The following is a 26,197-nucleotide window of genomic DNA, read 5'->3' on the forward strand; positions in this document are numbered from 1 at the left end:
TAGAATTTCATTTCCTCATTCTTGTGTTTAAGTAAATTCTTGCATGATTTATAGCAAATTGAAGCCTTGAGCCAAGTTATGGCTCTTACATGTTGAATTATAGCTTGATTCATGCATGCATGTTTGTATTGTTGGATTTTGAGTTGAGTTCATGGCAAATTGTCACATGCATGTCCATGTTTTGAGTGTAGGCCATGTTTTCATCTTGTTTGTGAATCAATTGGCTCATTAGAGCATGTTTTGAAGCTTGAAAGTTATTTAAAGATCATGCATGTCATGTTTGAGGATTGTCCTTGAAAAATGGTTTGAAATTGGATTTGATAAACACCCTTGGGCTTTGATTTCTCAAAATTGAGCTTTGAACCATGTTATTCTATGTGTGTTTACAAATGTTTTCTGGAAATTCAGCCCAAGAGGTCGAGTTTTGGGTTGTTAAAACTTGGTTTGAGTTTGGAGGTGCAATCTGGGTTTTCCAGATTCTGCACTTCCGCTCGAGCGGGGTCTAGTGACGCTCGAGCGGGGAATCCGAGCATCCAGTATCTCGGCACTGTTTTACAGTCCGCTCAAGCAGAGGATTGGGCGCTCGAGCGGAGTCATGTGTCTCAAGCTCGAGCGGGCGTCGAGCATCCGTCGAGCGGAGATTGCACTCATCCAGTACTTTTACAGTACGCTCGAGCGAGATATCTGACGCTCGAGCGTGTACCTTTGTTGCATGACCGCTCGAGCGGGGAAACCTGAGCTCGAGCGGGACTCTGTTTTTCTGAAAACTCCTGAAACTGTTTTCTGATCACATCTTTGCATCCTCATCTCATCCTAGGCATTCTTAGGCCTAGTTTAAGACATTTTATTGAGGATATAGATGTAGAACACACCGAGGCAAATTAGGGATTAAGTTATTATCTTTCCCAGCTATGTAGCTTAATGTGTTCAATCTGTTAACTGTGTAGGGTTGGCGACTGGTGAGATACGCTCTAGCATACTGTAGCCCAAACTCTGTGAGTAACGATTGTGTAAAGATATGTTCAAAAATGATTATTTTCTGAACAACTGAACTATACTGTTTCTGGATTGAATACTGTTAATTGAATGAATATATGTCCTATATTCTGAACTGTATTGTGGCATCCTTAGCACCTACTGTTTGCTGTTTACTGTTACTGTTACAGAGATCTCTGTCGGTTCCCTTGTTGGAACCACTACTGTTACTGACTGATGGCCATCATTTACTGCTCGGTCTTTCAAGACCTACTATTTACTGTACTATTATGCTAATGGATGTACCACATATGACTGTACTGACTGAACGACTGAAATACTGATTTAATGAACTGTTTTCATTACTGTAAGGACATTCATTCTTAATCTCTTTACGCATTATGTTATTCACTGGGCTTTAGCTCACTGCTCATATATATATGTAGGTGTACAGGCACTAGACCGCGGCAAGGAGCGTCAGGGTTACTCCAGTTTTGTCCAGCCAACTACCGTGCCTCACTGCGAGGTTCCAAGCCTATCATGCTAAGGCTTAGGGGTGTTTTAGGACTCCCCCCCTTTTCTGTACTGTCTTACTGTTTTGTACTAACCTAATGGATTGTATAGACTGAACGTTTACTGTACTGCTATGTAAGGGATGGAGTCCCTAGTCTGAATGATTGTATATACTGTGCATACTGTTCTGTACCGTTCATGTATATATGTATGACAATTCTTTTTGCATACAGACTGTTACAGCTCATTGGACATTGTTTCTTTACTGTTTTGGCTTCCGCCAGGCCCTGCACTCTGTTTTACTGTGCTACTGTTAAGCAGGCCTTTGGTAATCTCGAATTACTGGCCGGTTACGGTGCTAAACCCATAGGGCCGGGTTTGGGTCGTGACATGATCGTTCTTCTCTCTGTTTTTCACAAAGCACTTGGTATGATCTCCCCCCATTTTTATCATTTCTGATAAACAAAAGACAAAAAATGAAATTGGGTTGAGCTCCTCATTTTACCATTCAGATTGAATGATACAAATATTTTATTCTGTAAAATCTACTGAAAAGAGTATCCAATGAAATAGTTTATTAAGTTTATTGAACAATGAAATTCATATAATTGGATTACATTTATCTTATAAAATAAATAAATAAATTACCTATATTAAAAATTATATTATCCGCTCAATTTTCTTTGATCAAATTAATCAAAAATTTTATACGAACTATTTTGTGGATAAACCCTACAAATGAATGGTTGTTTCAAGCACTAGGTGAGCCTCATAGTGGGTATGCTTATCGGTTAGCCTTACCGCCGCAGTTGTCCGGGGTGCATGACGTATTTCATGTAAGTATGCTTCGGAAGTATGAGCCAGATCCATCACATGTGTTGGATTGGACAGATTTAGAGGTAGATGAAGATGCCTCGTATGAGGAGAGACCGGTTCGGGTCTTGGATAGGCGGGATCAGATCCTGCGTGGCAAGACCATTCCTTTGGTGAAAGTCTTGTGGAAACATCACGGAGTGGAGGAAGCCACTTGGGAACGTGAGTTGGGAGTCCGAGAAAAATATCCGGACTTGTTTGTTGATATGTGATCTTGTAGTTAAATTTTGCATTTTGTTGAACTTAAGAGCTTTTATATATGTCTTAAGTTGTGAAACATTGAAAATGTTTGGGTTATTGGAAGTATGTTTTGGGAACTTGCCTTATATGGAAGTTGATTGTAACATGGTATATGTTGAATATATTGTTGAAATTGGAAAGATAGTGCATAATGTTGATGCATGTTGAAAGTACATATGTTGTTTACATATTGTGAAAAGCCTCTTGTTAAAGGGAGGGGGTGACCGGTAATGGGTCGAATTGTTAAATGTTAAAATATAACATTGTTTAAAAAAAAAAAAAACTTGTTTTTGAGAAACTTGTGCTTAATTTCGGGGACGAAATTCTTTAAGGGGGGGAGGTTATAGCGATCCCGGGTTTACCCTTGTTGTACAGTGATCCGGACATGTGTCCGTGGATGTTGGTAGTTGGTTGTCATCGTGTTTACATTCCTTTTTCTTCATATTTGAGTTATGGGATGTGTTGGGTGGGTTTGTTTCAGGTTGGTTGAGTTTAGAAACCAAAACTAGTTGCCCAGATTTTTTGCCTGTCCGCTCGAGCGGAGGTGTTGGCGCTCGAGCGGGGAATACACCCATCCAGTATTTGTTGTGCAGTGTTGTACGCTCGAGCGTAGGGTTGGGAGCTCGAGCGGAGGTCTGGTTCTGCAAAAGTGCTGAGCGAGTGCATTCTGCGCTCGAGCGGGAGGTTGGCCGCTCGAGCGTAAGTCTGTGAGTGGCCGCTCGAGCGGGGTGTTTTACGCTCGAGCGGGAGACTGGGTTAAAGTTCCGAAATTGTGACTTTTCAAATCACTTTTTGCTTTCTCTTCTCTCTCTTACTTTTCCAAAAAGCCATTTTCAGAGCTTCTCACTCTAAATCGGCCCTTCTCTCTTAGATTTGATCTAGTAAGGATCGTTTACTCACCTTTTGTCTTCACAAAAGTTGTGTTGATCGTCGAGAGCTTCCTTTTGATCTGAAAATTTCGAGGTTTGGAGCATTTTGGTTTTGGTCTTCATCTCCTTTGGGGCTCCGGGTTTGAGGTAGGGATATCCTACTCCTCTCTATGAATTTTGTCTTTAAATTTGGTATTTGGAGATGTTGGGGTTGGTTAGGTAATTTGGTAAAAGTTTAGGGCTTTTGTGCAATTTTACAAAAGTTGGGTTTTATTCATAATAAACCTAGATGCATGTTTGGCATAGAGAAATGGAATGAATGTTAAATCATTGATGAAAATGGGACCTAAGGGTTGAAATGCTAATTATGGGAATTGACCTAATTACATTATTTAATTAATTGGGATAATTAATTGTGAGGAATGAGGAAATGAAATGTTGATTGAATATCCATTGTGCATTTATTTTCTGTTTAGAAATAACTGCTTTGGGCTATCGGTGGAGGATAGTCGTGATTGTTGTAGACAATGCATGATGATTAGGCAAACTGAAACTAATCAATGGAATGTGTCATGGAACTTGACGGTTGATAGAATACATTAATTGTATGTATTGGGTGATTGTATATAGAACCATTGTGTTTGTATACGTTATGTGTAGAGGAGGAGATAGGGGATGTACTCCGCGGTTTAGGGGAAGATAGGGGATGTACCTCTAAACCGGATAGCGTTGGGAGAAGATAGGGGATGAACTCCGTAGATACAGCTCATATGCTTGTCTAGAGAAGTGAAGATTGAGCTCATATGCTTATCTTTGTGAAATGTGGATATAGCTTATATGCTTATCTGTGGATATTGTTGTTATAAATATCTGTAGTAGAATGTGGAATAGCTTATACGCTTATCTGAATGTGGGATATAGTTTTTATACATATCTGCGGAAATGATGATAGAGCTAGCATGCTTATCTGTTGAAAAATGGAAAATGAAAAGTGACCTGGACTCATTAGTCGGTTGACATAAATGTGTGATTTACGTGAATGTATCAGTGTTGACCATCTATCAATTGCTAATATTTTAGTCATTGTTCATGGTTGGTTTAGTGTATTTCTACTGGGCTGTGGCTCACCCTATATGGGATTATCATTTTCAGGTGCAGGTAACATGCCACCTCCAAGGACATAGCTTGGGAGGCTTGAGGCGGACATAATGTTGTCATTTTACTTTTTGATGTATTACATGGAAATACAAGCCAAGGGCTTAACGTATATGAGTTAATACTCTTTTGATGTAACCAAGTGTTAACTTGGAAAGCTGTAAGCCCGTAGGGCATTTTGCTTTTGTTGTTAACATGTAATACTTTTGTAATGAAACACTGATGAATAGAAGAATGTTGTTATTTCATATGTTAATGAATGTTTTATTTGATGGGTGTATTGTTATTATTTTGAGAGCGTTACAAATTGAATATATAAATTTAAAAAAAATCAAATTGAATGAGGATGTATTAAGCGTTTGAAAACAGCTTTCTTCGAGTCTTGAAGCCATTGTCTTAGAATTTTTTTTTTCCATTTTTCCTAAAATGACCTTAACATTGTAAATAATTATACTATTTTTACACTTATATCAGTTTCTATTTAAGGGTAACATGATAAATTACTAATTCACAAACTGAATAACCTCCACTACCCACGTTTCACAAAATGCTACAGTTCCACGTTTACAAAACAACTGCTGCTACTAGCCATTTTCTCAGTTCCCTCTTTATTTACAAACTTTTCCAACTCTTTTGAGAAAACACTATTCAACTATTCAAACAACTTTTTCCTTTTTTTTTTTTTGGTATTTCGTAGAGAAAGACTAATCAACTACATTCAATTTTATGGACTAATCATCTAACACGGTAAGTGTACTATTGTTAAGCTTTTGTTTGTTTTTTTTGTGTATAAATTCAGTATTTTAAAATTAAATTTGTTTGTTTACTTAATTTTGTGTGTTTGTTATATAAAATGTGTTTGTTATTTAAAATAAAATTCAGTACTCTTAAAAAAAATCATGTAAAATGAGTGTCTTAGATTTTTTTTTTGTATTTTTTTTTGTGTAATTATACTTTCTATAAAAAAATTTATAGAAAAAAAAAATTATTAGTTTGATTTATTTGTTAATACAATCAGTGTTCATAAAATTTCTTTTTTAAAAAAAAAAAAATTATTGGTTTGATTTGTTTGTTAATATAATCAGCATTTTAAGCGTTTTTAAATTTAAAATGTACATCAATGTATTCTATTATTAAAAGGGAACAGCTTTTTTAGGCTAAGTTTGAGATACTTAAAAAAAGTTAAAAAGTCAAAAAGTTATTCAAAAAGTTAAAAAGTTAACACTATTCACCAAAAGTCAACAATTACGGCTGCACAATTCCCAATCCTAATTTTCTTCTACAAACCAATTTTTACAATTTTTAATTACACATTTTTTCATAAAAAGTAAAAAAGTTAACCCAAATATCCATATTTTTTCCCTCAACTTTTTAGTCCAAAAAGACAAAAAAACACACTTATTTAAAACACCCCAAACAACTCCTTAGAGTCTTCAAGTCATTGTCTTCAAAAAAAATTTCATTTTTTCTAAAATGACCTTAACTTTGTAAATAATTATACTATTTTTACACTTACATCAATTTCTAATTAAGGATAACATGGTAAATTACTAATTTACAAACTGAATAACTTCTACTACCCACGTTTCACAAAACGCTGCAGTTCTACGTTTACAAAAACAACTGCTGTTGGTACTCACCTCATCTCAGATTCTCAGTCCCTTCTATCTTCCTCTCTCTCTCTCTTCTCTCTCTCTCTCTCTCTCTCTCTCTCTTTCTTCTACTCTCACTCTCGCACCTCTCCGCGACGCCGTTGGTCCTCCTCCGTCGTCCTCCTCCGCCGATCGTCCTCCTCCGACACAGATCTCAGTTTTTTTGAAACAGATTGTGTATGTATACAGATTTTTTTTTTTTGTGTTGTTGAAACAATTTTTTATATGTGTATGTGTACAGATTTTTTTTTTGAACGAATACAGATCTGTTTGTGTGCACATAGATTTTTTTTTTTTAATTTTTTTTGAACGAATACAGATCTGTTAAACAGATCTGTTTGTGTGTATACGGATTTTTTTTTAAATTTTTTTTGAACGAAAACAGATCTGTTGTTGAAACAAATCTGTTTGTGTATACATGTATGGTGGTGATGTTGTTGAACAAAACAGATTTGGGCCGGGGAAATTTCGGGGTCGGGGAAACCCGATCCCCGTTAGGGGAAGGGGATGGGGACGGTGATAGGTTCCCCATCGGGGCAGGGACGGGGAGATTTTCACAATCGGGGATCGGGGACGGAGAGTGTAATCCCCGGCCCCGCCCTGGCCCGTTGCCATTCCTACTTTCTCTCCCTCAAAAACCTTAAATCCTCTCTGCACTCGAATTCACAAACCCTAACTTTCAATCACTGAGATTACCGCAAATAAATTTGTAATCACTGAGATTACAACTAAATTTTGCCACTAAAAATTTTGCCAACCATTTATAGTGTAAGCTCATTGATACTTCAACTTTGTGGTGCTCTCAGATGGCGCATAGCAACAAAGATCTTCTGGACTTGGAGCTCAAGAATTCATCTTCATCAAACCTAGGTCTCTCTTTCTTCCTTACTTTTTGCCTAGCTTCTCTCTCTCATTCTATGTATGTGATGTAGTGCAGAATCTACACTTCTTGTCTGCAAAAACGACGACTTACAACAGTCGCAAAACTCAAAACCCACACCCACTGATGGAAAGCCCTTCACTTCCTCTGCTCCCAAAAGCCACGGTACTTTATATTCCCCTCTCTCTCTCTCTCTCTCTCTCTATTTATATATATATATAATGAATGGTAAGTTTTATCTTGAAATATATGGACCAGGACCAATTAAGCTGCACCCAAGAAAAAAAAAAGAATTGTTTTTTTGGTTGAAGCAGTGTGATGATTGTTAATCCTGTAGTCTTAACTATGAGCAAGTTATATTGAATTCTTTGAAAATTCAAGAGAAGGAAAGGTATTGAAATATGGGAAGAGAATTTAATTCAATTATCAAAAGTTATTTGACTCTATTCTAATATTGTTATGGTATTTTGTTTGTTTGTTTTTTTTTTTTTTTTTTTTGTTTTTTAAAGTTTAGTTGACGACTAAGAGAAAGCAATATTTACTTACACCGACTTTGAATCCAATTCAAAGTGCAATACCCATTATTGATAATACTTGATTTTGAAGTTTTGTAAGAATCATTGAAAGCATTTGAATACAATATAACAAATTGGGTCTTTCACAAGTTCCACTATTTTGGGGAGGAAGTAGTTTGGTCGGCATGGAAGTGAAGCCCTTCACTCCTACTTTAACCCTCCAGTTCAATCTCCTTCCTTGCAAACAAGGAAAGCGTATACATCCTTACCCTCTTCCTCCCCCACCCCTTTCCTCCCACTTTTCCATCCTACCATGGAACTCTGAAGACTTGTTCCAATGGGCATAAAACTGGATGATGAGAAAGAAGAAAGGAGGGGGTGATGACTAAATCTTTTTATTTTTATTTATTTATTATTTGGTTTTTTTTTTTTTGGGGGGGGGGGGCGGTGAGGATGGTTGACTTGACAAGATAATGCAACGGTTGACTTGACAAGATAATGCAAGGGCTGTACTTTTCCTTCATCACTAGTTGAAGTTCATGCAACTCGTATTGTATCATGCTTAGAACGAGTGCTATTAAGCCATGTGCAATCAACTGCTAAAATCCCATTTTATGACTATGTAGGTTATGTATGATTTTGGTCAGTTTTCGGTATAATTTCTTGTGTTTCATAAATCATATTTTTTATGTTTCACAAGTTGGGAATATGTTAGTAATAGATTTGCTAGGCTTGGGCTATATTGGCCATCTATGGGTCTCAATTTAACTCTTCTAATGGGGTCTTAGAAGTTTTCATATAAAAATTTAACACTTTTCATTTGATAGAGGCTAGTTTCAGTGGCTTTTGGCATATTTGAAGTTCCTTAAGGACTGTCTGATGCTTTTAAATACTCAAGTATGATGCCTACACAATTCTTGTGTTATTCTAGAGCTTTTGTTTTGTTTTAAATTTATTTTCTTTTAATATTTTGCACAAAAAGGTTTTTAGCACCATAACCATGTCTTTCTAAGCTGCAATCTATGCTTACATGTTCATATCATACAAAAAGCCCCCAACCAAGGCACTATTCACATCACAGGTGCTATTTATGTCTTTTTTTTTTTTTTTTTTTTTTTTTAAATATCTAGATTAACTAACATTCCAATCTTCAGCCCTTTATTATACTCATCACAAGTTCTAAAACCCCTCATTATTCTGTCATGATTGATTAATCACTGGTGAATCTGTCCTTTAATAGTTTGACCTTCTGATCAACGTAAATTTTACTATTTTAGTATTGACAAGTAGTGGTTTAGAAAAAATTAAATAAAGATAAAGACTCTACTGAAATGTAATTGGATAATTAAATACTTAGACAAAGAAAAAAATGATGCTACTCTTATGAGCACTTAGTTGTTTTGTTTGTCCATTTGTCAGTTATGGGAAAAGTAAAGGATTTCTTAGGAGTTATGTCGGAAGCAAATCAAAGGCTGCAGAATGATGCAAAGGTATGCATTTTTGTTGTACACTTGACCAAATTGTCTGTAAAATTCCATTGATTTCTCTCTAATTCTGACGTGAACGTGCACTTAATAAAATACAGGACAACGTTGAGGACTATGATATTGAAGTTCTCACTGGGAATGAGTCTGAGTACATTGAACTGGTCAGTGAAGTTGTTCTCGTCCAATTCCTCTATGGACCAAGCAGCACTAATACGATCCATTTTTAATGTGTGGGTGCATCTTATTCAAGATTTGATGCTGGGTGTTGCTGATCTGCATACACCCGAGGCTATTTCTGCTGCCCAGTCTGCAATAGCTGGTTATCAACCAGTGATTTCTTTGGCAGCTAGCAGCAGTGAAACAGAATCGGAATCCTCCAGTGATGATAGCAGTGATGGTGATAGTGAAGATGACAGTGATGACGACTACAATGATGATAATGCCACAGCCACTCCTCCCAAACTTAAAAGAGCGAAGTCTGTTGAAGATGATTCTTCAAGTGAGTCATCTAAAAAACACAAGCCAAAAAGGCAGCCAAAGATTGTCGAGCTATCATAAGACTGTTCTGGTCTTGAGTTAGCAAAGATCCAGGATCAATTTGTCAAAAATATGGGCTGTCAATGAACAAGGGTTGAAGCGTGCATCCACAGACAAGAAGTTGATGTGAAGAAGCTTACAAATATAAGTGATTGTGTGTTGTGTTTGTTATTTATACAGGATTTATTAGTCAAGCCATCTTCACGGATTGTAGACATTTTTCATATCACATCCTTCGTTCATGATTTTGCCTACGCTAAAACTTTTGGAATAGCGTCTCAAAATGTAGTCTCCTTCTCTATTGAGCTGAGTAGAAGAAACAACAGTAATTATGGGCTTGAGTAATCTATAATTTCTTGAGAATAAGTGCTTTATTTGTTTATTTATCAATATTCAATTTGAATATTAAAAGTCAGCAAAATATAAGAAATGAACCATCTTCACGGTTCTGTTTTTTTTTTTTTGCAATTGGCACTTGATTTTTTTTTTAATTTTATATTTTTAATAAGCCAATATTTTAGGAATTTTTTTGAAATTTTTTTATGAACTTTTAATAAATTTTTGAGTTGTGTGTTTGGTTATGAATTGTAAATTTTTATATCAGATATCATATATCACTTTAAAAATTTCACACTTAATTTAAATTTTTTTTTAAAATTTATTCATCAAATAATTTTTTTACGTTTAAATTATAATTTTAAAATTCATAAATTTAAAATATAACTTTTATTTTCAAATTATATTTAAAAAAACTTACCAAATGCTACCTTTCTATCTCTCACCCCTAGACAACGACGCGTCCGGATCCTCTAGAGTGATCCTGTGAAGTGATCCTCTAGAGTGATCCATCATGGAGCGACACGTGTCCCATTAACGAAATCAATGGCTGAGATGATGTCTAGACAAAACGATGTCGTTTTGGTACCCAAAAAAAAAAAAAAAATTCAGAATTTGCAGATTTGCAAATCGTGAGAGAGGATGAGGAAGAAGAAGCCATTGATGGAGTCCTCAAGGTTTCTTGGGAAGTGACAGCATGAGAGAAAGAACACAATTACACGTGTATGCACATAAGTTCTTGTTCAAGCCAGATTCTTGTTAAAGAAAAACCCAGATTCTTGTTCAAGCCTAAGTAATAAGAGGACCCATTTAAGGTAAAAAAGATCAATAAATAATTACCCAAAAAAAAAAAAAAACTAGGAAAACTCATATGACAAATAAACAAACAAGTTGTATGCACATAAATTCAAGAACACAAGTTCTCTACTGAGAGATGTCAATGTAAGCACTCCGACTGTGAATCCAGATGAGCAAAAATCAGCTAAAATAAGCAGATCTGCAAACCCCTCTTCCCCACAAAACAAAAAAAATCTGGAATATATATATACATATAAATATATAACCAAAAAAAACCCAGGTCAGAGGCTATATAACTTATTTATTTTCCCAACAATGAATTGAAGTAAATATAAATTAAAATAGCAAGAAAAATCAAAATCTAAAAATTTGAAAACTTTACTTACCCAGTACTTAGATCATTAAAGTGATCTTCAATTTAACACACACAACTACATTTAGTTTGAGCATATACACCGACAAAACATGAAACCCAGAACCAGTTGGTAAAAAGTGAAGAAAACAAAAATAAGGGTTTTTTTTTTAAAGAGAATCAAAGACACAAAAGCAGCTTTAAAACTGAGGGAATCAGAGATGCAAAAGAAGATCGAAGACGAAGGCAACGATAGAAACTCTTCCAGATCTCCGCGGCAGCTGTGGAGCCATCTCAGTGACGTTCAACTGGGTTTCATTTGATTCAATTGGGTTTTGGGGAAAGAAAAAGAAGAACACAGAGACAAATCTGAGGTTTTTTTTTTTTTTTTTTTTTTTTTCAAATTTCAATCCAAAACGACGTCGTTTTGGCGAGGAAGAATCTCAGCCCTTCGATTGTTCACTCTAGGAGATCACTTTATAGAAGACACTCTAGAGGATCCTCACGCAGACAGGACAGGTGTCGCTTTAAATGGTCAAAATGATTTTTTTTTGTTTTTTTTGGGTTTTTCAATTTCCTCTAACATCTATGTTTTGTTTTTTACAATGCCCCAAACCCGCCCCAACTGAGGTAGGGTTGTGACCGGATATTTTTTTTTTTTTTTTTGAGAACGTGACCAGATTTAACTGTACAAAACTTATAGAGGAGGTTTGATAGGATAGAATGGAATGAAATGAATTGAGAATAGAATGAGAGTAAGAATAGAATATAAGGTTGAATGGAATGGAATGTCCATTTCCATTCTATTGTTTGGTTGTCAATATGAGATGACATAGGAATAAAATAATAATTCTCATACTCGTGTTTTTATTTTTTTTCAAACTAGTAATAAATAAATTAAAATTTTATATAAATCATAATAATTTTAATAGTTATGAAAGTGATGGTGTGAGTCGTAGTAGTGGCGGTGACGATGGCGGTGGTAATGGTGGCAGCATCGGTGATAGTGATAGCAATGATAATATGATGGTGGTAGTAGATTGTTGTGGCCTTAGTGGTGGTGGTAAGGTAGTGTTGTGGTTGCAATAGTGGCGGCGGCGGCCAACGGTAGTGGTGGTGATAGTAGTGGTGATATCGATAGTACGGTGGTGGCATGGTTTTAAAAATCGGACCGGACCGGCCGGTGACCGGATAGGGTTTTGGTCCGGTCCGGTCAACCCTCTTAAACCGGCCAATTGAAAAAACCGGGCTATTTTTTGAAAACCGGTGAACCCACCGGTTAAACCGGTGAACCGGTCGACTCGGTCACGGGTTGATCGAACCGGTCCGACCCCTTTTTTTTTTCCTGTTTTTTTATTTTCTTTCTTTCTTTCTTATTTTATATATATATATATATATTATATTATATATATAATAAAAATTTAATTGGAAACTCTCTTTTAAGGGTCTCCTCTTGTGAGGAATCCTATTGAAAGCTTGAAATTATTGTGAAAGCTTCCATCTATTTATAAGAAAAAAATTCTACCAAAAACACTCAAGAAATCTATGTGGGATTCGATCAAATTCATTGGAGGGAAACTTAAAATTTGATATCCCTCCAAAAATTTTGCTCTTCTTTTAATCAAAGTGTTTGAATTAAAATCATATGGAAGGAATATTAAATATTTGATTTCTTCTTCCAAAATGAAAATTAATAATATTTTTAAATATATTTATATATTTTTTAATGAAAAAAGTATTAAGAGAAATATTTAAGATTATTAAAATTTTTAATTTTTAATTTTATTACTTATATTTTTATTTAAATATAATTTTAATATATTTATGACGTCACAGTTCGATTCCGGTTCAACCCGACGGTTGAACCGGTGACCCGTCCACCTGATCATTTTTCCGGTTCATTCACCGGTCCGGTTTTTAAAACATTGGGTGGTGGTAGTATGGTGGTATGGTAGTTGTGACGGCAATAAAGTGGTAAGAGAACGGAATGGTGATAGTAGTTAAATAATAATATTTTTTTTAAGTGTCAACAAAAAAAATTAATAATAAAATTTTATGATAATTTCATGATGGAATAGAATATCCATTCCTTAGGTTAGAGGAAGGAATATGTATTTTTACATTTTGTTAAAATAGCTATTCTAAGAGAATGACTGTTTTCACTTAAATAAAACATACCAAACAAGGAAAGACATAAAAAATTAAAATAGACATTTTATTTCAACCAATGTCATCGTACCAAACATGCACATAGTACTTCTGTTCATAAGGAACAAATATGTAAAATAGCAGAAACATACATTCGTAATCTCGAAATACCATTATATCCATAAAAGCAAATGGAGAACCGTAATGAACATAACTTTCATACATTCATTTACAGTGCCATCTTGTGGCTCAAACACAAAGATACAATTACTACATGGACAAGTACAAGTCAAGAGCTTGTTCCACCATAAGGGAAGCAATAAAAGATTATTCAAATCATTACAAATAACATAAAATGAAAAATAAAATTCATAAACTCTCACCAATTCAAACCTCAAATCAAACCATAGAAAATATGCCTAAATAGATATGGATGCTTATCTTCCCATTTTTGTGTGTGTTATGTAAGCAGATATGGGAATTTAATTATTGAAGTTATTTCTATGAAATGCCCAATAGACATAAATAACATTTTCAAAGGGAACAACTATTCACATTTCACTTTGCTCTAAATACATTCTTTTATTTGTCTTTATTATACATAGTTACATTAATACTCTTGAAATTTTAATTTTTTTAAATAGTATATTTTATGTGAAAGGGTATTAATGTAACTCTATATCATAAGGACAAAAAAAAAAAAAAAATGTATTTGGAACAAAGTGGGGAAATTCTATTTCCACACGCCTAAATAACTAAAGGAACACACTTAATGAATTTTTAATTTAATGGCAATTATCCCCTAAACCTTAATGACCATAATAGACATCCAACAATACTTATAATATTATATACAAAAATTCTCCATACGTCTTTTAAAAACAAAAAGATCTCAATGTACACCTTTTGAGTTAAAAAAATAAACCCTAATTTTTTTTCCCATTGTTGTCACTTTGCTTGTTACATACTCTATACTCATTTATTACTTGCAAAACAATACTCTCAAAACATCTTTCATATTGCTTTAATCTCTATGTTTACAATCTATTATTTATATCGCTTTTTTATCAATTCTACAATTTTTGATTGATTTTGATATGGAAGAGTTGCACATTTATGGAAGTTCAAACCTAAGTAAAAATATGTCGGGTTATAGAAAAACAGTAATGAAAATGTTAGTTTTTTTCGATTTTAATTCGGAGAACCAGTGTTAAATTTATGTATTAAATTCGGATATCAATCGCCAAGATATATTTACTTCTTCAACATCTATATTTCAAAAATTATTAATAAATTTGGTATTTTAGTTCCGATTTTTTTAAAACCGAATATTTTTAATTTTTTTGGTTGCCAAATGCCGAAATATATAATTTCATTTGGCTCTATAGTGCCAAATTAAAAAAATTTCCCGCCCCTTTTCCAAATTACATGCACTAAGAAACTGAGGTTAAAGGGCCCAGTGTTTTATTTTGGAGGTTTTCAATAGAAGTTTTTATGGAGGTCTTCCATGGTTGGCTTCAATGGACTCACTTCGGACATTGGATGTTTTTACTTCAGTGGAGGTCTTCAAGTTCACGTGGGTGGAAGTTTTTTGGTCTTCAAGTTTTCAAAAAGTGTGTGAAAATGAGGGGTAAGTGTGTGTATAATAATATTTGAGTGAAGGATATAATTGTAATTTTTAGTGTGTGGATTCAAAAAAACAATAAATAAATAAATTAACAGGTGTATGTATTAAGAAAAGATTTGCTCTGAGTTATTTAGGTGTGTGAAAATATAATTTCCCAACAAAGTGGAGAGGAAATAATAACTCCCTTATCAAAAACACAATAAATAAATTATGGATAAATTACAAATACACCCCTTGAGATTTGATTAAAATATAAATCGCTCCATGTGGTTCTGAAAATTACATTCCATCCCTGAGATTTCTAATTTCATAACAAATTGCCTCTTTTATTAATAAATTATCAAATCAATTAACAATTTTTAATGATATTAGAAATATGCTTCAATTAATAATTGAAGTAATTTTATTATTGTATAGGAAAACAATTATGAATTTTATTTTTTTTAATTAATTCTGTTAAATAAATAATTCTGACAAGAAGGTATTTATAATTTTTCAAATCACAGGAAACACTCTGTACTTTAAACAAATTTCAAGGAGTGCATTTGTAATTTACCTATAAATTATCTTGAATGCTCATTATCCATTCTCAAAACAATCAGTTAAATCACCAACAAACATAAGCCTCAAACTTCCCTCTGCCAATGGTATAAATTATTTGGGTCATTTACATATAAGTCCCATTTTGTGAACTTATAATCCATTAAGTTCTAGATAAAATTATTTGCTCCTTCAAGTCTCATTAATTTTTAATAGACCAAATTATCCTTCCAACAAACTCTAGGCGAGTTGTCTCGATGTCGCCTTCCCTCTCGCTTTCGTCCTTAAGTCCTCCATCGACGTCCTCGATGGAGCTTCGTTGTTGGAAATCCAGCTCCGCCACTAGAACCACCGCCTCCTTCCCCTACTTAGATTTGCGGTGTCGTCGTCGTCGATGAAGATGAAGAACTCAAACCCGCGAGTGGCTCATGTGTGAGGTTGAGGTTGTTGTTGATTTGTCTCTGAACAGATCTACCTCTCTCTATCGCCGCTGATTTGCCTCGTCACCACCTAAAATTTAAGGTCTCTGGGAGGGTTGGGTGAAGAATTGGGTAGATTTGCGGCTGTTGCTTATGAGAGTCCACAGAAAGATGAGGACTCAGAGCCGACGTTGGAGACTCGTTCAGAAGGCGATGAGTCCATTGATTGTAAGGTTTCGATTTTCACTGAATTCACAAATGCCACTGCCATTAGAGAGAGAAAAAGAGAGAGAGATAGAGATCTGGGATTTTTTGAAATTGAGAACCTTCTCAATTTATAATATTCTCAATTTTAATCATGAAAAAAATTAAGAAATTTCTCAAAATTGATAATTATAAATTTCTTAGTTTTGATAATATTCTCAGTTCATATTAGAAAAAAATTGAGAAATTTCTTAGTTTTGATAATTATAAATTGAGAACATTCTCAGTTTTGAAATTGAGAACATTCTCAATTTTGAGATTGAAGGGCAAAACGTCTTTTTACTTGTAAATGGGACTTACTGGTTCAAAAACTTTTTGACAGGACCTAAGCTACCACTACATATGTAGATAGGACTTTTAAGTAATTAATCCAAATTATTATCCAAAAATAAGGTTTAAAACCATACCAGAATAATGCTGAGGAAACACCAACACTTCAAGGATTCCATCTTGGTGTCACCAATACTCCAATACCCACTAACCCTACAATAGTTCCTAACAACAGTATCAATAACGAGATACACATCAAAGAATCACATGAGGCTACAACAATTGACAATCCCGATAGTTAATTCACTTGAAACATTCAACAGCATGGCCATCGTCAGGGGCATTTTGGAAAGAGGCTAAAAAAGTCAATTTTTTGGCTTTTTAATTTTTTTAGCCAAAAAAGTCAGATTTTTTACCTAAAAGAATTCAGCTTTTTGCCAAAAAAGCCACCAAAAAAGTTAAAAAATCAAAAAATCAATTTTTTATCAACTTCTCAAAACACCACTTAGTAGCATTGACTCTTACATAGGCCTCAATTGCCTAGTCGAAAAAGAATAATGTAAAACCCGCCTCATATATCAAATATATCTAAGGAATCAACATAGTTATTATCACGACCCAAACTTGCCCCTATATTGTTGTGTTCCCCTCCATTTCTCTCTAATTTTAGCTCAAAAGTGTATGAAGAGGATGAATTCATAAGCTTAAGCTATATATATAGGTTTAATTAGCTTAAGTTAATTAAGCTTGTTTAGGGTTAATTAATCCCACTTAACTCTAATAAATTCTAATTAATTATTTTAATTATTTTGATCCGAATTAATTTTTAATTAAAGTTGCGATAAAATTCTAAATTTCTAATTAGCCTATTGGGCTAGTCAATTTCGATTTCTGAAACCATTAAAGCTCTCAATTGATGTCTCTAAGTCGGCAATTCTAATAGGTATTCCATAAACAAACAAATATTCATACTTAAACATATAATTCAGCAATTAAAGTCACACAAATAATATAAAACAATAATGTACGCGTTGGGATAAAGAAATTGAGAATACCGATTTTAAATTGTATTATAGTGGTAAAGATAGACGTATGAATGTAGTAGGAATCATAGTTGCCAAGGGTCTTGTGGAAAAATGCTTATCAAAAACAAAGGAGAGATGGAAGAACGTTTATCAAAAAAAAAGAAAAAAAGAACGAGAGATAGAAGAACTATTTTAAAAAACTATTAAATGAAGAACATAGAGGTACGTCAATAGGGAAAGAAATAACCAATAATACGATAAACCAAGACTATAGGTTCTATCGCAGGATTAGGAACTTTGAAGTGGAGATTGCACTTAAGAAAATGAAATCAAATAAGGCTTTAGGATTCAATGATATCCCTATTGAAGCTTGGAAGTGTTTGGGTAAAAAAAGAGTTGCTTGGCCAACTACGTTGATTAGAAAAATTCTGTTGACTAGGAACATACCAGATGAGTGGAGGAAAAGTATCTTAGTGTCAATCTATAAGAATAAAGGAGATGTCCAAAATTGCAGCAACTATAGAGGAATTAAGCTAATGTGTCATATAATGAAAGTGTGAGAAATGGTGATGAAACTCCGATTGCGAGATATAACAGAGGTGTTAGAGAATCAATTTAGGTTTATGCCTGGCAAGTCAACAATGGAAATGATCTATCTGTTGAGGAGAGTAATAGAAAAGTATAGGGCAAAGAAAAGAGACATTCGTATGGTGTTTATCGATCTTGAGAAAGCATATGATAGAGTGTTTCGGAATATAATATGGTAGGTGTTAGAGAAGAAAAGGGTGACAAAAGGTTACAATGATGTGATTAGGGACATATATGAAGGGGTGGTAACTATTATTAGATCGCCTATTGGAGAGACAAATGAATTTCCTAGGATTACACCAAGGATCTACCTTAAGTCCTTATCTTTTTGCGTTAGTTATGAATGGGTTGACGAGAAATATTCATGATGACGTGCCATGATGTATGCTTTTTGCAGATGATATTGTGTTAGTGGATGAGACCAGAGAAGGAGTTAACACAAAGTTGGAGATTTGGAGAAAAACACTTGAATCTAAAGAATTCTGAATAAGCAGAACTAAGACGGAGTACATGAAGTGTAAATTGAGTAACAGTAACAATGAAAGTAAAGGATAAGTGAAGATTGAGAACCCATAACTGCCTAACAGTGAACATTTTCGTTATTTAGGATCGATTATCACAACGGCGGAGGAAATTGATGCAGATGTGGCTCATAGGATTAAGGCCGGATGGCTTAAGTGGAAAAGTACGTCTGGGGTATTGTACGATAAACGAATACCCACTAGACTAAAAGGTAGATTTTATAAAACGACTATTAGACTAGCGATGTTGTATGAGACGGAGTGTTGGGCAACCAAAAAACAACAAGTTGATAAGATAAGTATTACTGAGATGAAGATGCTAAGATGGATGTGTGGTAAAACTAGACAAGACAGAATTATAAATGAATATATTCGGGAATAAGAAGGAGTAACACCGATAGAAGATAAGTAGAGAGAAAATCGATTGAAATGGTTTGGTCATATTCAACGGAGACCAATAAAGGCAGTAATGAAGAGATGCGCTGCAGTGACGGTAGGTGGAAGTGTTATGGGACTGGGTAGGCCTAGATTAACGTTGACTAGTGTTGTAAACAGAGATATAAATTTACTAAATTTGACTAACAAAACAGCCTTTGATAGAGCCGCATGGAGAAAGAGAATTCATGTAAGCGACCCCAATTTGATGTGACTTAAGACTTGATTTGATTTGGTTTTAAAGATTGACAATTCAAAACCAAAAATTGTTTCTGACATTCTGTCAATTTTATACCCCAGCCAATATATTTATGAAAACCAACTTCTAAGAGAAATGAACCTGGTTTGGTGACAAGTTTAATGATCCTGCAGAGTCTACAAAAGACAGCACCGAGCATCAAGAAAACAGATAGGCATATTGCAGTACAAATTACTGTGCTACAAGGTATTATTTCACAACTAGAAAGACCCAATTCAGAGGTAATGAAGTCTCTCCCATTAAGGAATAAGCATCTTTTTCTTTTCTTTTTTTTAATTCAAAAAAGTGAATATATAGATATGCTACTCCAACATATCCGTTAGAGAGCATTTTTCCTTAGCATCTACAACATATCTGCAGGCAACCCTATCGCACCTACGTCGGGGCCGAAACTTAAGCCCCCGCGTGCTCTAGGCGTTAAAAGAGTATGTTTAATTCCAACAAAGGGCTATGGAGACTCGAACCCAATCCTTGAGTGAGATTCAAAAGTCTTATCTACTGAACCAACCCCCAGTTGGTATTAAGGAATAAGCATCAGCAGAAACTCGATACCTCCATCCTTGGTCATTTTGATACACAGGAAATACTCCTCAACCAACCAAGACATAAACATATCTTTCTGCAACCTTCAGCATATCAAAAGAATATATAGGGAAGAAAACCAATTGACAACTATATGTATTTATATATATACAACCATAAGGATTTGCAAATAACCAAATAATCACTTCAAGGAATATAGACCCAAAGGAAATAAGCTCTTAGAAATTAAGGAAAGTTAACTTTACAACATATGAAATAATGACTATGGAAATCTGATCTGATAAAGCATCAAAATGATGTCCACCACTCCTGGGGAAACAAACAAGGATCACCACAGATACACCAAAAGATATATATATACATATATATCATATAGTACTATCATGTAGTGGCCACAAGCTAAGGAGTATTAAAATTAATTAGCTAGAATCTAATTCAACAACAAAAAAAAGAAATAGCTTGTTTTAGTTTGCAAGTCCAGGTACACAAAAACAGAGCACAAATATTGCAAAACTTTCCAATATCCATCAAAGCAGACCTATAAAACACAACATATCAAACCTAGATTTGGAAATTAATAATAAAAACACTATAAATAAAAAGAGAGACAAGAGTTTAGGTACTAGAACATATATGTGCCTCTTCGGTTAAAAGAGCCCTCTGATAGCAGCAACCACCACTGCTTAATATAGCAGAAAGATATTTAACCAAGCAAGCCAGAATATATATGAAGAAGTTCAAATGATTCCACACTACCTCAATATACTCTTTGCATGAAAACTAATGAAAGGTTTCATGGCAGTGATAGGGGTACCGTCCGTATCGAAGAAAAAGGCAATACCAACAATAAAAATAAAAATATGATGCCCTTAAGGAAAATTGAATAAAGAAAGCTAATATTTTTAAAAACCAGATTATTAAGGGCATCAGATGGCCCAAAACTGCCTCACTATATTGTACAGAGGTAAGAACATAGGAATATTGCACTTCACTTATAGAAATATGGTGTAGAAAAGCAATATGGAGACCTTCATGCTATACTTGCAAGGAAATTGACCAAAGAGAGGAATGATGAATATCTGTTGAAATGGTAAAAAAAAAGAAAGGTACAAGTCGAGAGGAAACATGCGTCAATATATACAAAGATCCAAATGCTAAAAACAAGTCTCCTCCATGCTCAAAATTAAGTCCCAAATCCAATTGAAGACAATAAGATGCTTAAAATTTTAAATATTTTCCTACCTCGTCTCGGCAAATAGACACAGGATTGTCAAAATATAGGGAGAAAACCCCAAAAAGTCAAGCCATGCAAAGACCTCTAGTGTTCTAGGTCCAACTTGCTACAAGTGTAACAAACTTATTATGCCACAACTTTCCTCAAATTGAACAGAAATCTCAATTTCATTTTAAACTGACAAGAAATTTGATAGTTTCAGCAATACCCACAAATAAATTTTCCTAGCTCATTCACACCGATAGAATGTAAAAGTCTACAACAGATGCTAGAATCACATAATCATACAGAAAAGGAACAGAACGAGTAGAAACAAGATGTAAAACTAGGCAACGCACTAAGAAATGAGACAATGTACAAAAGAAGTTTTCCATTCTCATACATAAACACAACATTAAACTTTTGTTTGGAGAATGTAGCTTCTAGTTTTAGCAGAGCAAAAGAGAGTTGTGATGCCAACGTAAAAACTAACAAATGCGCTTATACTGAATACCCAGAGTGAAATTGGCCCCTCCATTTCTTCCTCAAAAGTCTTTCCTGGCACCACAGGAAGGCTTTTCGTCTGACACCTTTCACCAGGGGACTCGACACACAAGTCGGGATTCCCGGCAAATGCTCCTGGAAACCTCCAATACCCTTGTTTCGTGGGAACAATTCCAGAAAAACAGTTATACGACAGATTTAGGAGTGTCAGGTTTCCAAGACTCGATATGTTTTCTGGGATTTGACCCAACAAGGAATTATGTGACAAGTCCAAAGCCCTCAAACTCCACATCTTCTCCAAACTCGATGGAATCTGACCATCGAGAAAATTGTAGGATAAATTCAGATACTCCAAACCATGTAATCCAAACAGACTGACAGGGATCTCCCCATAGAGTGAATTATCAGATAAATCAATTCCAACTGCTGAAGATAGATCGTAATCAAAGCTCAACTCATCGACATCAGAAACAACCACAGAGAGTTTCATCTGCAGATTCTGCGATGTACCCAACTGTTGGGTAGGTGTTCTGCTGAAGTTACTATTGTTAAACATCAAACTAATGTTAAAGTTGCCATCGGGTATATAGCCAGAGAACTTGTTGCCAGAGAGGTCCAATGTTTGAATTACTTGGAATGAGAAGAGCCAAGCAGGTAGAGATCCATTGAATTTGTTTCGAGCAAGGGAGATAAACCTAAGGTTCAACCATTTGGTTATCGCATCGTTCAGACCTCCAGAGAGATTGTTGTAGCTGAAATCTACAACCTCCAATGATTTACAGCCGGCCAAGGTTAGTGGAATCTCCCCAGAAATCTTATTGTTGCTGATATCAAGAATCTTCAAACTATCCAATGCGTCGAGCTCTGGCTGAATTTCACCGGAAAGGTTATTGTTACTTAGGATCAATGCAAGTAGTTGAAAACAACCAACAATGTTCAAAGGAATCGAACCGGACAGTGAGTTGTATGACAGATCAATCACTTGGAGATAGGTCAAATTGCCTATCCTTGCTGGGATTTCACCGGTGAGAAGATTGTGTGAAAGAAACAACACCTGCAAGCTTTTCAATTCCGTTATAGTCAAGGGAATATCACCGTAGAATTGATTGTGAGATAGGTCAAGAAGTACAAGTCCTGACTTCTCCGGAGGTTCTGCAAATTTGCTTGGAAGCTGTCCTGACAAGGCGTTGAAACTCAAGTCCAAAACAACCAGTTTATCCGAAAAAAGGATTCTAGGAGAAATCTCAAATCTTAACCTATTGAAGGACAGATTCAGCTGTTTCAATTCTTGAAGGGAGGAAATACAAGAGGGTATTCCTCCCACAATAGAGTTGTTAGCTAAATTGAGAACCGAAATCGATTCAACAGAGGCCAAAAGGCAAGGCAAAGAACCTGAAAGCAAGTTTGACTCAAGATTGAGAAAAACCAAAGGTTGATGGAAATCTCCAAGAGTTCCCCATAAGTTGTTGTGTGAGAGATCCAAATACTTGAGTGGTTTCAAGTAATATAAGCTCTCAGGAATTTCGCCTTGAAACGAACCGAAACCCAAATCGAGTTTCTCAAGTTTTATAGAAAAATTCCCAATCCAGAGAGGAACAGTATCATTCAAATCTTTGTTAGTATTGAGGGCAAGCTCAGTTAACTTGCTCAGCCTCGCAAGTGTTCTAGGAACAACACCACTAAACATATTATGGCCAAGATCTAGGGTTCTAAGGTTCAAGAGCTTTCCTAAACAAGGTGGGATTGAACCATTAAACCTGTTGTGGGATAAAATTAGGGTTTCAAGCAATGAGAGGTTGCATAAACTGGGATGAACTGGACCTGACAAATTCATGAGGGTAAGATTGAGTGAAATTACTCGACCGGTCCCAGTCCCGGTCTGGTTCGAGCAGGTGATCCCAGTCCAGTTTGTGCACTTGGACCCACCACCACCAAGACCCACCAATTCCCAACTGGACAAGAACCGATTTGGATCTTGAAGGTGTGACTTGAACGACAACAGTGAAGTTCTGTCTTTTGGGTGAAGAGGAAGATCATCATATCCATTGTTGCTATTATATGTGGAATTAGCAACAGCAAATATAGAAGGTGGATTCAACAACAGAAATGGCATTATCAACAATAGTAACAGTGGCACTTGATGAAAATTAGGGCTTTTACAGGTCCAGAAAGCTAGAACCACCCATCTTTCTTCCATGGTTGGAATGTAAAGATGGGTTTGAGCAAGAACTGTCAAGTGCGTGAATCAGAAGCTAAAAACAACAGAAAAGAAAAGAAAAGAAAAAGCTCAATGGTGAAGTGGGTTGGTGTCTTTTACAGCAAGGGAGAGAGAGAGAGAGAGAGAGAGAGAGAGAGAGAGAACAATGGAATTGGAAAGATCAATACCTCAGACAATGGAATTGGAAAGATCAATACCTCATAGCTGCAACTGTTGAGAGTGAGAGAGCGGAAGAATCTTGTTACAGTGGAACAAACATTCTTCTTCCACGAGAACAATTTGCTAAAGTAAGCTAAAAGCAACACTTTACTAGCTAAAGAAAAAATTAATAAAATAATAATGAAGGGTAAATAATAAAAAATATTTAAATAATAATAAAGGGTCAATTTTGAATAATTTTGTTCATGTTACGGTTATAAATTTATGTAAAATACATATTTATTTATTTTTAAATTTAAAAGAGTACAAATATTTCCAGTTAAATTTTAACAGAGGTTTTTCAATAATTTATTCCTTTAAGTATGTTTAAAAATTCAATTAACCTCGCAGAATAAATATCTTAGGAACTTTTAATATTGCTTGAGAAAATAGTTGTGCACAACCACGAATCTTCTTGTTACATGTGAACACACAAATCAATCTTGCCTATTCTTTATTCACTAAGAGCATCTCTAACGGTGTACCAAATGTTTCACCAAATCTGAGTAAAAAAGGGGTCATTTCCTTAATTTGATACTTCGCGCTCCAACAGTTCAACATCAAATCCGTTTCATCAAATTTGCGCTGGGCAACCGGTTGGTTGACCGGCCGGTCAACCGGTAACGGCAAATTTTTTTTTTTTTACCGGTTTGAACCTTTTTTTTTTTGAACTTTTTGAACTTTTGGTGGTCGACCGGGTGGTCGACCACCTAGGCAAATTTTTTTTTTTTTGACTGGTTTCAACCTTTTTGTGAACGGTCTGAACTTTCTCCGGGGCGACCGGTTGGTTAACCGGTTGGTCAACCGGATGGTCGACCCATTCGTTTCATCCCAACGGTTAGGAACAATGATTTGGTGAAATGCTTCGCCTGCACTCAGTTTGGTACCATTTTTGCTGAATTTTGGATTTGATATCGATTTGGTGAAACCGTTGGAGCTTAAAAAAGTGACTTTTTCACCAAATTTTAAATTTGATGCCAGGTTTGGTTCACCGTTGGAGATGGTCTAACAAACCAAAAAATAAATTTACTTTTTTATGTTTAAATAGAAAAACAAGAAAAATACCATTTAATATGTTTGGTTTTAGTTTTATGAAAATTGAGTTTTTTTATTTATTTTTATATTTTTTGTGAATATTTTAAAAATTTTAAGCAATTTTTTTTTTACTTTTTTAGATAAACATCACTTAGATATATCTAAATAGTAAAATATTTGTAAAAAAAAATATTTAAAAAAATTAATAAATACATAAAAATACAAAAAAATGTACTGAATTTTAGTAATTTTTTTATATTTTTGATGTTTAGTGAATTTTTTTGAAATTTTTTTCACAAATATTATATTTTTTATGTGTTTTTATGTTACGTGTGTCTAAAAATTTTATAAAAAAAAATTACTTAAAATATTTTTAAAAAATAGTGAAAATAAAAAAAAAACGAAAAATAAAAAAATAAAATTTTCTAAAAAAATAAATTCTAAAAACTAAATCCAAACAGACTGATTTTCACTGGTATGAAGATTATGACATGTATCAACTGTTTGCTCAAACAGTGAAAATTTCCTTCTTCTCTTATTTATTAATTTCATATTTAATATGAAACTTACTTAATAAATCTACATAAAATAATTATAAAATATAAATTTAATAAAAAACAAACATCTGCATCAATATTTTTTTAATACTATATAAAAATGTTATATCATTTTGGGTTGATCACTATGAAATACAATTTTTTTTATTATGAATTAAATATATTTTCCACCGAAGCAATCACATTGTAGTGCAATTAATTTTCTTTTGATTAAGAATAAGAGATTATTTTTTAATCTCGAAGCAATGTTTATCTTATGATATTTGTTTTATTATCATTTTAAAAATAATATAAAAAGTGATAGGTTAAGTTTAAAATAATGTGGTAAAGAGATAATATTACTGAAATAAAATAGTGACTTTTTAATTTTTTTAAATTATAACAAACAAGGCCTAAATAATTTTCCAAGCCCCCTTACCCCCAAAAAAGGCCTATTCCTAGGACACAAACATAAATCAATCCTGGTCACTCCAATTCAAAATACCAGAACTCAGCAAACTGAGGGCATCTACTAGAAAACAAGAATTTGAGGTGGGGGATTATTGGACTCTTCATCAGCCACAGGTTAGGACAACAAAATTTAGAAGGAAAATTTTAGACAGGGAGTCCAACCAGCTAACTGGATACATTGCTATTCGGAAAATCTACTCC

At 34.5% G+C, this 26,197-nt stretch overlaps 2 protein-coding genes and 1 long non-coding RNA gene across 3 annotated transcripts; 1 reads left to right on the forward strand and 2 right to left on the reverse strand.

Moving 5' to 3' along the window:
* The first annotated feature begins 6,245 nt into the window (after window positions 1-6,245).
* On the forward strand, window positions 6,246-10,062 carry LOC114300745 (uncharacterized). The gene is made up of 5 exons (XM_082922507.1): window positions 6,246-6,454; window positions 7,084-7,147; window positions 7,215-7,322; window positions 9,092-9,162; window positions 9,256-10,062. Exons 2-5 carry the CDS (start codon window positions 7,084-7,086, stop codon window positions 9,715-9,717), a joined length of 705 nt encoding a protein of 234 aa, XP_082778633.1. The 5' UTR covers window positions 6,246-6,454; the 3' UTR covers window positions 9,718-10,062.
* A 5,499-nt stretch (window positions 10,063-15,561) lies between these two features.
* On the reverse strand, window positions 15,562-16,705 carry LOC145823173 (uncharacterized). Its single transcript, XR_014365409.1, has 2 exons — window positions 16,588-16,705; window positions 15,562-16,162 (listed from the first exon to the last, which is right to left on the reverse strand). It is a non-coding gene; the product is annotated as an uncharacterized LOC145823173 (long non-coding RNA).
* A 4,657-nt stretch (window positions 16,706-21,362) lies between these two features.
* LOC114300728 (receptor-like protein CLAVATA2) lies at window positions 21,363-24,569 on the reverse strand. The gene has a single exon (XM_028245590.2). The coding sequence runs from the start codon at window positions 23,733-23,735 to the stop codon at window positions 21,450-21,452; it is 2,286 nt and encodes a 761-aa protein (XP_028101391.1). The 5' UTR covers window positions 23,736-24,569; the 3' UTR covers window positions 21,363-21,449.
* Between the last annotated feature and the right edge of the window lie 1,628 nt (window positions 24,570-26,197).

This window comes from Camellia sinensis, chromosome 1, assembly GCF_055761805.1.
Source record: "Camellia sinensis isolate YWXY chromosome 1, ASM5576180v1, whole genome shotgun sequence".
Classification (NCBI taxonomy): domain Eukaryota; kingdom Viridiplantae; phylum Streptophyta; class Magnoliopsida; order Ericales; family Theaceae; genus Camellia; species Camellia sinensis.

Excerpts from the sequence above, each read along its gene's own strand:
- LOC114300745 (XM_082922507.1), top strand. The coding sequence starts at position 7,084 with ATGGCGCATAGCAACAAAGATCTTCTGGACTTGGAGCTCAAGAATTCA. Across the intron at positions 7,148-7,214 it reads TTCATCTTCATCAAACCTAG|AATCTACACTTCTTGTCTGC; the intron begins GTCTCTCTTTCT and ends GATGTAGTGCAG. Across the intron at positions 7,323-9,091 it reads CTCTGCTCCCAAAAGCCACG|TTATGGGAAAAGTAAAGGAT; the intron begins GTACTTTATATT and ends TCCATTTGTCAG.
- LOC114300728 (XM_028245590.2), bottom strand. The coding sequence starts at position 23,735 with ATGGAAGAAAGATGGGTGGTTCTAGCTTTCTGGACCTGTAAAAGCCCT.